The sequence below is a fragment of the Nyctibius grandis genome, chromosome 4 (genome assembly GCF_013368605.1).
Source record: "Nyctibius grandis isolate bNycGra1 chromosome 4, bNycGra1.pri, whole genome shotgun sequence".
NCBI lineage: Eukaryota > Metazoa > Chordata > Aves > Nyctibiiformes > Nyctibiidae > Nyctibius > Nyctibius grandis.
Genome location: NC_090661.1, coordinates 77,398,661 through 77,412,180, shown reverse-complemented (window position 1 = coordinate 77,412,180; position 13,520 = coordinate 77,398,661). Strand labels below are relative to the sequence as shown.

The window sequence follows — 13,520 nt, the reverse complement described above, 5'->3', positions numbered from 1 at the left end:
TAGGTTAGATTAAAGATGACTATAGCAAAGGCCTACAATGAAGTTCATTAACGTCTTTCAGAACATGATATTATCAGTTTTGTCAAGTGTCTAGGACTGAAACTGAATTGTTTTGTAGTATGCTGTAACCATAGGCCGGCTTACTGGTTTAGGTACCTTGAAGATAACGTGACACTGCATGGGGTAGTCAAATCCCTCTGATTCAGCGACTAACTTAGCTCTGAAAAACCTTTTTACTGAAGGCTAGAGCCAACAAATGTTGTAACTCTTCTAAAGTTTTCAATGTAATTTTTATGAAATAAGGCTTGTAATTTTTACTAATGTTACTAAGTAAATTTAAAAAAATCTACTCTCTTAGTTTTTGAACAATTTTCCATTGCTATTGCAACCTCTCCCAATGAGGCAATTTTACCAGAATCTGTAGCAAATGCAGTCCCTGAATGAAAAGTGCCATGTGCTATTGTCTGCCCTTTAAACACACTGTATTTTCACTGACTGTACACTTCAACAACCTGACAGTGTTGTACTACAAGAGGATTGAAGGGAGGAACTTGCGTTCCTGAATAATTTAATTGGATGTTGGATTTGCATGATGGCTTTTAATCAGTCTGGGAGAGGCTAACAGATAATTAGCTGTGAAGCACAAACTCGTGATCCAGATTTATAGACCTCAGTGACTTTGTCACCTCACTAGGTGACACCTAGTGAATCATGAAGCTTTTATTTCAAAACTAAAACAAGGGTAATCAAAAATTAATCAAAAATTGAATTTATCTTTAAACATCAAAATGAATTTGATCTAACTAGATATAAAAAAATGTACATATTTTCATAGTAAAGCTAATAAACGTGGGGGAGATTTTGCTTTTTCATGTGTCGCTTCTAAGAGCCAAAGCCCTGTGTCAGTAAAGCATTTTAAGCATTTGCTACTAAAGCAGACCTGCAAAGAACTTCGTATCATTTTCATCAGTGTAAATCACAGCACATTAAATTAAGCATGCATTTAAATCTAGATCGAGGACCAAAATTATCGTGTATTGAACTGGTGGTAATGATAAGAAAGGCATTACAGCTATACCCATTCCACTCTAATACTTACTTTCAACTGTGGATATAGATGAAGTGTTTGACAGAACAGAGCAGTAAGCGTAGTGGCTTATTTTTTAAACACTAAATCAGTCCTGTCAAGATTGTCATCTCAGTATTTAATCATCCTTTTGTATTTACCTCTCCACTTCCAAAGGAGAAAAACTTGGCTTCTAGTCACTGCTTATCAGGAAGACAGAGCATTTTTTTTTCCCCCTGGTGAAATGCCTTCCTGGGTTAGTGTTTATTTATCTGGTGCACACTTGGAATGCTCTATGGGAAGATCCTTGCTGATAATCTGATTACATGGAGCAGTAAGGACTTTCTAAGAGGAAGCTTTATGTTCAAACTACACTTTTGGAAAAATAACTTTTGGAACATTTTACTGGCAAAAATAAGAGATCTTTTTAATTAAAAAAAAAGGGTTATGGCTACATTACATTCAGCTGATTCTTAATGAAGTGCCTTGTGCAGTGGGATGGCTGGTCACGTTCTTTGGAACAATATGGGAGTTTCTTTTGGATACTGCCTGCTCATACCTCCAGGTTAGATTCTCTTTCCTTGTGGCTCATACTGGATTTCTGTCTTACAGAAGACTACACTCTTCACTCTCACCTGAGCAGTTAGGAAATGGCTTCCAAAGTCCCATTATTGAAATGGATAACTCTTAGCAAATCATACAAATAACCAGTCTGGTAAGCTTCACATTTTACAGCTATTGAAGCAGGTTAGATGACCAGGAATATCTACACAGAAATAAAGATCAGAGCGAAGGAAAAAATCATCTAATATCAGCAACTAACGGGATATAGAGACTTAAGGATTACCCAGTTTGTGGGAGGAAGCTACAACTTGCTTCTGTGAACTTTCCCTATTCTTTGTCAGTAATATTCCTCAGATTCAATGGGGGACAATTTATCGCTTAAATTATTTCCGTCTGTAAACCTCTTTATAACCATTTATATCTCTTTAATTTCATATTATTATTGACTCAGAGAGAAGTCAGTGAGCAAATTCTAAATAGGAGACTTAATAAGGTAAGAGCCATCTTTGCTATGAAGCCATGCAAGGCTCTGCTGTAGGTCAGCAGCTTGCCTGCTTATTGGGGGTCTCATATTGGCACTCAGGCAACTCAGCTGGAAAAAAAATATCATTGAGCTCATCAAGTTTCTAGAAAAGTCTTCTCACCACTGAAACTGCAGCATAAGCACACTGGCAGGTACAAGAGGGTCCTGGAACAGAACAGGAAGGCGCTGCAAGGTCTTGAGGTGCTCCAGCAGCTTTGCAGAGAAGCAGCTGCGGCAGCAGTTTTCCCTCTGACTCTCGGTCTTGTTTGAAGTTATGGGGTTGTCTCGCCTGCTCCCTTCAAACCTCTTGGGAGCTTAACTCTGCTGTGGTTTTAAATAACTCGAAAGAGAGCAGTTGTAAAAAGAACATCCATCACATTATTTCTCCCTCTGACTGTGCAACAAAATACTAATTCATAAATCAAATTTTGCTTTTTCTTTACGATAACATTACACATTGTCCCAGCAGTGCTGGTTTTCCTGGCTCAATTTGTGTCGTGTAATACTTGTTTTTTCCGTACAATTTATTCACCTCAGGCCAGGACTCCTTAAATTATTTCAGTCTGCTATGGTCAATTTCTGTAAATTCCTTTGGGCCAGCTTGCATTTTTGTAAAAAGCCAGAGGAAAATATTTTGGATTAGAGTCCCCAGTTGCCAACATATTCCATGTGATTGTCCTGTGAAGAGAATACGGAGGAGCATGCAGCTGTCCAGCTACGAGAAAGATGCTGTCATGCCTAAAGCATTTCCTGCATGACCTGGGCAAGGCACTATTTCCGTGCTTCAGTTCCCCATCTGCAAAATGGAGATGTTTGGAGTGGGCAGTTCAACAATATATTTCTTTTGAGGCTCTCCAAAATAATTCAGTCATTTTCTTTAATGGCATTCCATAGCAGACTAACCTGGTACAGAATAGCCTGCCCCACCTGGAGAAATAAGAACCTGACTCCACGGAGGCTAGGAGTAGACCTGTTGGATTATTGTTTGACTTAGGTAATGCGATGGTAATTTGTTCTGCTCATGCTCACCCATGTGAACTCAAGAGTATGCCAAAAGATAAGGGTTCAGCTTGCACAACCAAGTGACAGCTGTGGCAGCTGTTGCGCTCTTTCTCAAGCATTGCATTGCACCGACCATGGGGACTATCTGACAGCTGATCCCCCAACTGAAGTGCTGTTGCTAAATCATCTGTAATGTGCAGTAACCTACACTGGGTGTTTACTGAATAATTCAGAAAATTGCCCAGTTGTTGATTTTTTAATAGAAATTAAAAACCTTGCTTTATTTATAGAGCTGAAACCAGTGTATATAAATAAAGTTTTAATTTCTAACTCCAGTGATTTTCGTGCAAACAAACCTATACTGTTGCTGAGCATGGGGTATCACGAGTATTAAGTTATGTGAATCCTCTGAGACCAACAGCTTAGAAGAAGATGATGAATATTGTTTCTAGGATTAAAGAAGTGGGATACAAAGGTTTAAGGGATGAGTCAGGGACATAAGGAATTACACTAGCTGGTTACAACCTATCTTTACATGGAGCCCGGAAAAGCACGAAAGACTGAAATCTTTTGATTGAGCAATGCTACTCACATTTCCTCTGCTCTCTAGCATTGGCTTGGCATGTCCAGCCAATATCCTTATTTGCACACACAACCTACAGATATCAGGGCATCAGAGACTTGACAGACACACCAAATTAATTTTTAATTTCTAGGAAAATATGATCTAAAAGGCTAAGTGCCCACATCTGAGACTTGCAGTTAAAAGGGAGCAGAGGTGCCCACCCTGTTACCCAAATTATTCAGCACGGAACTTTGCAAATTTCCTCCTTTTACGAAGTTATGAACATTGTTCTCTTTGAAATTGAGTTAATTCCTGTGAATATTTTAATTTATGCATCTGGATTTTGGTGTTGCACAGAGTAATAATTTGTGTTCAGTTTTTTCCTTTATCTTTTTTTCAGCCTTTGTCCTGCTCCCTCAACTATTTCTAGTTATGAAATAAAACCCACAAGACATCGATATTCAGTGAAGACTGTTCTGTCTTCTGTTACTTGTAGGCTTGCTATAAAAAAACCCAACAGATTAACCAAACCCTTAGGCTGGAATCAATCTTTAGATTACCTGCCAGAGAGAGTGAAACACTAAATGCAGTAAAAGATCCAAATGGCTGGTTATTTTAATGGTCTTACATGACCAGATAATTTTTAAATTATTATTATTTTTTAATCCAGCAAGGATATAATATGCAGGAGAGAAATGCATAAAATGTACTCATTTTTTGTTGTTTTTTTGTGGGTTTTTTGATACACAGAAAAGAAAGGTGTACTGTGCAGACTTGGTCCTGCAGTCACTGAGAGCTATGCTGGATCAAAAAGCCTGTGACTAGTACTAAGGGCTTATGGGTTTGAAACCCATTTAAAGCAAAGTTTTCTCTAGTTGTTCTGGGTTATCTCGTCTGGAGTATAAGGAACATCAGGCAATAGGTTTTGTCATTTGTTCTTAGATGAGACCAGTTTGGAGCACTTACTCTTAGTTCATCGGTAGGTGTGCAACTTCCAGGTAGCTAGGTGACTGTTCATCCTAGACAACTATAATCCTCATATACATCCTCATGAATATGAGGATTTCCCTGTTGGACACTCATGTAGCTCGTACTTCCCAGGTGAAGCAAATAAGAGAGAGGAGTTCTGTGAAGGTAAAACTGCAGTGTAAATTGGCTTAATCTGAGCAAGAAAGCAAATTCTTGCCTGCCTTGCTGTTTAGATCGGTAGCTGCTCTCAAGTGTAGTGTGATTCTCTGTTTGCTCCTGCTGTGAGCAAACGTTCTCTCTTCCTCTATTTGACAAGTGTGAAAAATAAGGTAAATTTCTGGAGTGGTTTATTATTGCTGCTGCTGTCGTTATTACTTTTATAATACACTACAGCATATTAATGGCCGTATCACGTGTCGGATGCTGTGCATGCACAGAACAAAAAGACAGTGTTTATCCAAACTGTTTACAAGCTCTCTGGCTCCAATCTATCCAAGTTTGTCTGGCTTCAATCACTAGCAGAAAGAAAAGGGCAGAGAGGAGGATAGTTAGCTCTATAAATCAAAATGCTTTCCCATGCTTGCTTCCAGGGCAGAGCAACTGCTGCTGCCAAACATTCAAAGCCAAACCTGGCAAGTCCAGACTGGTTCCCAGTACAGCAGTTGATTTGCCCAAGACAAATCAGGCATGATTGCTGCGGAAGGGGGAAAAGGTTGCTTTTTTTTTTAATTACAGACTCTGTGAGAGTTAAGTGTGTGCTCTTGAAGATATGATTGCGAAGTTTTGGGGATCTTATATGAACCAGGGAGTGGATAATGGGTATTGGGTACTTGGGTGCCTAGATATCCTTTGGACACTTTTCTCAGTCTTTGTTGTTCTCTCCTCTTCCCTCATTACTAATTGTCTTCTGTGCCTGTCCTTCTCTTGAGACTAAATCCCACTGTTTCAGAGGAGAAAGAAATTAGCATCTAATTTGTGTTCCAAAGAACCAAACAAGAACAGAACTATGTCCAGGATAAGAGATGAAGAATTACGGAAACAGATCAGAAATGTGGCTTATTTCATGACGGATATTTAAGAAGCTACAGCCAGTTTTCTAATTAAGTGAGCTCATGGCTGTTTAGAATAACCTGGAGTTAGTGTTTATCTTCTCATTCAATAGATTGGCTAAAGGTTTATTGTTATTTTAAACTCATTCCCAGAAGCATGAATTCACAAAGTTCTTATTTAGAAATGTCCTCATAAACATATTTGAGTAGAGACAATTTTACTTTTTGCCTTGTTGCTTTCTGTAAAGGATGCAGATCTGATAGGAACGTTATACAGGGCATCTGTCTCTGGTAGTCCACCTTAAGGTTACCATGACCAGTTTTTCCTCTATTCTCTGTAGATTTGCCTGTTACAATAAACTCCCTGTTGTTGCACTGTAACTCATCTTAGATCCTTTCCTTGCTAGATTTCCATGTTTCTGTGAGGTCTTTTTTCCACATGGCACTTTCAACATCAGGGATAATTCCAGCAGGGTCAGCAGTGACAGAAGTTAGTAGTCTAAAATTGTGAAGTATAATTTTCCTTCTGCACTTTCTCAGGGGTACCTCACCTTTGGTAGTGCCCAGATTTTCAAATGATGTAGTAGAGATGTGAGTATGTAGAAAAGAGGGATTAAAGAAGAATTGAAAAAATGACATTGAAGTTATTGTCTTCTGTGGGTGCATGACAGGATTGTCAATAATACTTGTGGAGGCAAGTGAAGAAAAAAAGAAAACTATCAATACTAGGTTTGCTTGGGTTTAGTTTGATTTAGCAGCAGAACAACCGTAACACAAAACTAGAAGTGATGCAATGAGCAAACAAAAAAATCAGAATAAAACAAGGTGTGTCTGTAGATGAAACCAGCCAGAATACTGCAGAGATGATTGAGGACTGGGGGTAACTCCACGAGAGGGAGAAGGAGGAGAATATAAAAAGCTTGAAGGATGGAGACACTGGAACAAACACTGCCCACAAAGGTGGAAATGGGGTGAGGTAAGAGTCAGAGATGGGTGAGGTGGCAGCAGCACCATGTACAAACCTCAGGGAACGGAAAAGAGAAGCTGTGAATGGATGACTTCAAGGAGGCCAACAGCAGGCAAGTATTCCGCCCAGGAGCCAGCAAGGGATCAGCCTATCTTCTTTAAACTTTGAAGGCAATAAAGTAGGGCTGTTGGAAGGCTTTCAGACCATGCATAAGGGCTGGAAGAGCCCCAGATGTCTGCAATGTCAGTTTTACCTGCATAGATAGGGGGTACACGGTCCAGAGTTTCTACGTTGAACTGATCATTTTGCTTTTATGAGTGTATCTTAGGATTGAGTTGGAAATGCGTTTGTCTGAGATCGCTGCCATGCCGTCAGGAATGTTCCTAATTCTTTTCCCAGGTCACCTGCACCATGGAGACTAGAGACAAGATCCACACAGCCCAGCTGAGGAACGCGCTCCTGGAACGCTACCCCACAGCTGCCTGGACCGAGCGGTGATGGGCACAGCACAAGGGAAGGGGCCAAGGTCCTTGGACAAGTATTTTACAGAGCCCTAATCTTGAGGCATTCAGAACAAATATTATCTTTCAAAGCTAAACGGTTAGCAAATAGTTTCAGGATATTTATTTCCCGCTCAAAATGTAGTGAATGTCCTTGGGAATGAAGTTAAACTCAAAACTTTAGCTTAGCTAAGGGAAACTTCATAGTCTCTGCCAGTGTTGGAATTCAATAATCCATTATCAGCTGAATTTTCTAATTAAAGTAATGCAGCTCCTTCTGCTGGATTTTGCCGTACTACTAGTATAGTAATTTTTCATTTCCAAGCCAGAAGTTCTCCATTTGCTGAATCTGCTTTGGGAGATATATACATGTGTGTGGGTGTGGGTTTGAACACACTTCTGTTCTGATCTTTGCTATCATGTGAGGAAAAATTATGCTAATAAAACGATTTAAACAAAAACAAAAAAACCTTTGGAAGATAAAAGCCAATATTATATTATTTTTTTTCCAAGGGAAAATGATCCTATGTATAAAGTAATGTTCTAAAAGATGTTGCAGCATTTAAAAAAAAAAAAAGTATTCTGAATATAATTAGACCTCATATGCAGAACACAAATGTAATTCTTCCCTCTGCTTTTGAGGTCGCAGTATAAAAAGTAGCATGTAAAATGGATTGTGTTTCTTTATAAAAAGGGGTCTCTCCACCCATGTGAATTTTGTAATTAGCATTCCACTGATGATCTCAGTCTGCCTAAAACAGACTCTATCCATCTCAGCTGACTGATTAAGTACACTGTTAAGAGTAAAATATATTTAAAGACCACATGTTAATAGCCAAAGGCAGCGCCGGGAGAAGGGGAAGCCTAAGTCTTAGGCACATGGCTAATGCAATTAACAAAGAACACATTGACCTAAATTCCATTTTCATCACTACAGGCAGAGAACAACTCATAAGGTAACAGAGTGGGATGGTAAGAAATATAAGAGAAATTCAGGCCCACTTCTGAGTGTGCGTACAACAGTCACCTTTCCACTTGGGCAAAATTCAATTTAAGTCCAGCTGCAACAGAGCCAATATATACCATTCCACTTGGTTAAATTTAACCAGGATTGACCCAAATTTTGGGTGTAGGTATTTTAATGAGAGGTCTTAATCCTGCCTGTAGCATATCAAGGTGATAATTAAGTATATAAAATAAATATGATGTATTTAACAGTGCCCTAGCAGAGCCCAGATGAAAATCCAGCAAGGTCAGAGTGAGCATCACCACAGGCTGCATGGGATCAAATTATTCCAGTTCCCATGTGCAGAGCTGGGTGAGCTGTTGCTAGGTGTCCATGAAAACAACTTTTACTGGAGCTTTTTGGGGAGAAAGATGCTGCAAGCCCATAGTGACGCTCCTTTGTTATCATATTAAGATTTATAAATCGAGCTTCCATCTTTAGTCCTCCCCTGCAGTTAAGAATGGGTTTTCTAGTACGTTTTCTTTCCTAGTTTGCAGTGGGAAACTTTTGTCTCTAAAGCACAATCAAAAAGTTACATGTGGAAGAGGAGATGCCCTGGGGTGGCTGAAAGCTCTCTGTGCTCTCTCTTAACTCTAGTCCATCTGTAGGCCAGGAAGGGCATCATCCAGAGAGTTAGAGCAACCTAAACAGAGGGTCCCAATGGACTAAAAAGAATGAACCGCACATCCAATCTTATGTAGATCTCATCTGTATTGTATCTACTATTTATGCATATCCAGCTATATCTATAACTTAACTTGTGCCTGCAAGGTGGAACAAAGAGGGCAGCATTCTGGCTGTCTCTGCAGTATTTTTTTCTGGGAAATAGTCTGTTTGTTCCTTCTTATTGTGGCTCATGAAGGAGCAGGATTAGAGAAGAGACTTCCTCAAATGGTAGATAAATAATGGAAGTTCACTGATTTCATATGCTTTTGGAAGGACCATGCTGGTTTGCACATGGAACTAAAGATTATTGACGCCCCAATGGTTAGTTTCTTTCCTTTCTTGCCATCCAGAATGATGGCTATAGGGCTTGGTCTCCAGAACGTGTCCTGTAAATCACAGCCTGTCAGACACAATTCCTTTCTTCACAGTCAGAAGAGTTTAAGAAATCTGTAAAGAAATATGTGGTGACAGACGATATACTGTGTATGTGCTACTTCCATTGAAACAAGCAGTGAACCACTTCATCAAAGAGCAGGTTTGGGGATGTAAAACCACTATAAGTAAGGGTCTAATTATCCTCTCATCTCTTTTGGCAAAGCTCTCAGGAAATTTTGAGGATGTCCCAGGTATCTACATTAGAAGAAAATGGGACTTTATAAACCATGTTCCCAGTAGTGGCTAACAGCTTCTGCTGTCTGAGTCCTTGGTTTCTCGTCCTGCATTATCCTGGACTTAATTTTTTTTAGAAGCTCAGAGCATTAACAAGTTCTTTTCTAATCACTGGGAACTGCATTTAGCAAGCCTTCACAAAACTTGGGCAAGAGAGGTAGCAGATGATAGAGCAATCAAAAAGCAATGCACTCAAAATCACTGTATGATTTTGAAAACATGTTCTAGGGGAAAAAAGAAAAGTGATGTCTAGAAGATACTTAAAATGTCAAACATGATATATGCAGTTTGGTTTTAGTTTTATTGTATTAAGTATAAACATAAATTGTAAATCACTCTTCAGTGGTAAACACTTTACATGTGAATTTAATGATACTAGGGTTGATTTCTATTCTATATTGCTTTCATGCGAGTCCATTGGCTTTAAAGCTAAGGTGAAATACTTCCAAGGAAAAAAAAAATAAAAATTAAACATTTAAATGAATGTATGCAATTGGAAAGAACGCTAAAATATCTGTGCTGCTAACCTTTTTGCATTATGAAATATAATAGGACTACAGCATTTCAAAGATCTAATAATGTGTTTTTAAATGTTTCATTTAAAGAAGTATTTTTATATAGAGCATTCTTATGTACCTTGGAAAAAAACTAATGATTATGTAAAAATTTCACAAATTGTTAAATCAGCAAAATGTAAATCTAAGCCTTGTATTTATTTGAAAAATAATTACAATCATGTTATGCCACCTCAGCAATGAAAGATTTGTCATTCTCTCATATGGTACTGATAGCAGCCTTGCATTAAATATCCAGCGTTCACCTTTTTTCCTTTCTCTGTCATCGACACTGACATGAAATCCACATCATTGATGCACGGGGAGCTCTAGGCTGCCAGGGAGGTGAGCACAGCTGGGCAGGACTGCTGCTCTTTCCCTGTGGAGTGGGCTGCTCAGCATCTCTCCTACCTGGCTTGGAAAGAGATTCTGTTTCATGTATGGGGGCCAGGTGCAAACGCCGCCTTGCTCGTACCTGGCTGTGTTCCTGGGCAATGTGTAGAGTCTGGGTGCAGAGGTATCCTGGGCTGGGCTTGTGTGGGTGAATGAAGTCCATGATATCTGGTGAATTGTATCTCCGAGATACTCATCACAAGTACATGAACTTTGGTAAATCAGTCCTTCAATCTCAGGGTGCAGCAGAACCTGCTAAAACGCACGTTCTTGTCTCCAGTGGAAGAGGATGCTTTGACTCAGGCAATTCCGCTAGAGCGAAGCTTCTTAGCTTTGGGAGCAGTCCTATGAATGCAAGGTTTGTCAGGGACACAGCACAACTTCTTCCAAGGACTGATGCAAACAAGATGTATCTTCAGTTGAAACAAAATATCTTCCTACATTGATTCCTTAATTTCTTCAGCCAGGTCCTGTTAGCTCTTCATTAACATCTAAAGCTCTGCCAGTATGTGTTTATGTAGCATCAGCAGAAGTTCATCTCCCCATGCAGGTGGTGTGTCCTCACAAGAAGCACCTTGCCATCTAGCCTACTACTTTTGGAAGATTTAGAAACGTGTGTTCCTCCTTCCCATCTCAAAATGCAGTGAGTGCGTTTGATGTGCTATATCAAACTTTTGCTAGATCCAGACCTAGGCATGTGGTTTAGTGATCGGAAAAGGAAACTGCAAGACTCCGGGGTTGCGCTGTAATTCCTGCCAGTCATTTATTTGATGGCCTTGGTTCTTCTTCTGTTTTGAAGTAATTCAACAATGATCATACATAACAACAGGGTCCTGAAGCCCATACAGCTTATCTCTTGGACGAAAGGAAGAGTCCTTAAGGACTTCTAAGGAAGAAAGGAAGAGTTCTTAAAGGGCAGAGCCGGATCAACCACACCTCAGTGCATCCACAGAAAGGATATGAGGGGCTTGCCCTGGCCCTAGGGGGAAGGACATGGTGGTGAGGGGGTTCAGCTGTGCTGTTGATGTTGTCTGAAAGCTCTCTAAATGCAGGTACTCTTATTTCCCTTTTTTTTTTTTTTCCAACTATGAACTCTTGACTCTTTCATGCTTCTGAAGTTTGTGGAGAAGGGTGTTTGTGTTTGGTTTTTCTTTGATAGGAAGTCTAGAGCGTCTTTAGAAGGACATTTTAACTTGTGTGGTTTCTAAACTCGGTAAATTGGTCTCTCTGTCTACTCCCTCAAGGGGCACCAGAGAGGTTTTTCTTTGAGACAACAGTCTCAAAGAATGCTGATAAATGATACGATGGTGTTCCTTATACCTCTCTTTTTTCCTTTCCCCTCCTCCTTCCCAGTCATGCATGTGCTGTAGTTACGGTTGGAGTTGCACAGGCCTTGTAAGGTCTAGTACAGTATGTGGATTGTGCTATATTATTATTTCTCCTCTGAAGAGCGATAGTAAAGGAAAGGTTGAGGGGGTTTTTGTTTCTTTTGCTTTCAACAAACCATGACAATTTCTTGAGCTGTGCATGCAGGCCTTGCATACAGGCACCAGTCTGAATAAACGTGTTACTGGCAAGATAAATGGAATGTATAGGCTGTTGGCCATATGCCAAAAGTTTTCATTAAGTCCTCAAATGAGTGGAGTCATTAAAAAACCTCTAGAAATAGCTCTCTATTTTGTGTGTGGAGATCACCTGCTGGGAGGCAGGGGAATAAAAATGTACAAGCTTGTAATTAACAAGTGAAAAAGCAAAGGGTTTTTTAAACTGTGTAGCCTTGTAAATAGTGAAGTGAGACTGACAACCTCATTAACGAGGGCTCGTATACAACAGTACTGTAATTAAAGAATGGGAATTGGTGTTCCCCTCTCTATTCAAACATGAGGTATAAATACATAAGGAACTCAGATTCTCTCATTCATGGAAACACTACTGCACTAGTTACTTTTTGTTCTTTGCAGAGGTCATTTGCCTGGAAACCTTAAACTGGGTGAGCTGACAGTTGCTTTCCATAACACGTTCCTCTGAAATCTGCTGTATTTCTGTGGAAGGTCTGCAATTTCTGCCCCCCCACCCGAGATCGTGCCAGAATGCCCACAAGCAGCAGACTGTAGGACTTCAAAGGCTTTGTCTAGAGTGGTCAAACTTACTGCAGACTCCATTGTCAATGAGGATATCCCTCCAGCTTTAACCAGGCTCTGCTGCCATTCAGACCAGCTGGCCAGCCACAGGGCAAATTAAATGTCCTTAATGAATAAACACTGGGGTATTTCCAAAGGCTAGCCCAGTTGACTCCTGTTGTATTTAGAAAAATCTAGGTCAGCATGAAAGAGAGGCAACATATTGTGATTCTGAGAGAGGTTTTTAATCACTCCCTTGCAAAAATGAGCCACAGCCCTTAAGGCTTTAGAAATAGTTCTCGGAAACAGAGAGGAGACATCTCGCTGCCCCTGCTCAGACCCAGCAAAGTTTCTGAGCTGATGCTGCATTTTCTGACCTAGCTTCTCATCAGCTGAGCTTGGTTTGAGCAGTGATTTGCCAAGCACACTGATCTGGATTACTCACCCTGCTTTAAGAAGTACATTACGCTCATTTCCAGATATTCCCATATATTATGATTTAAAGGTGAAAATGGATCTCGGTAGTTTCTTTGTGTTTTCTCCTGCAACACAGTTACCAAGCAATCGGGGCATAAAAGCACTGTTGTAAGCGATGTGGTTATTTGTGACTTGTATGGAATTATTTCTTTTTGACTACCAATGCAGGTCAAATAAATAATGACTTATTTTTCTATATTCTACTTTACATTATTAGCACAAAGCGTACCCAGTTTTGCACGTCGGCTTTCACAGAGGTTTTTTTTCTTATGTTTTCAATTTGAAATGGATGGCTAAACAGTATTTATTTCTCTTCAGTACTGTCAACAGCCTAGTTGGCAGAAAAATCCATGCTGAAAAGCCTTTCTTAATGTCAGCTTAGCTTTCTTGGTGATTTACCTCCTTCTTTAGCGGTGTTCTTTAACAGTAA

At 39.8% G+C, this 13,520-nt stretch overlaps 1 protein-coding gene across 2 annotated transcripts in view; it reads left to right on the top strand.

Annotated features, from left to right (window-relative positions):
• Positions 1 to 10,370, top strand: part of LOC137663023 (L-threonine ammonia-lyase-like) — a 33,633-nt gene extending 23,263 nt beyond the window's left edge. For both annotated transcript variants that reach the window (XM_068399854.1, XM_068399853.1), the window contains one exon: positions 7,105 to 10,370. In XM_068399854.1, coding sequence (XP_068255955.1) covers positions 7,105 to 7,203 — 99 coding nt within the window. In that variant the 3' untranslated portion in view covers positions 7,204 to 10,370. The remainder of the gene's footprint in view (positions 1 to 7,104) is intronic.
• Positions 10,371 to 13,520: the final 3,150 nt, after the last annotated feature.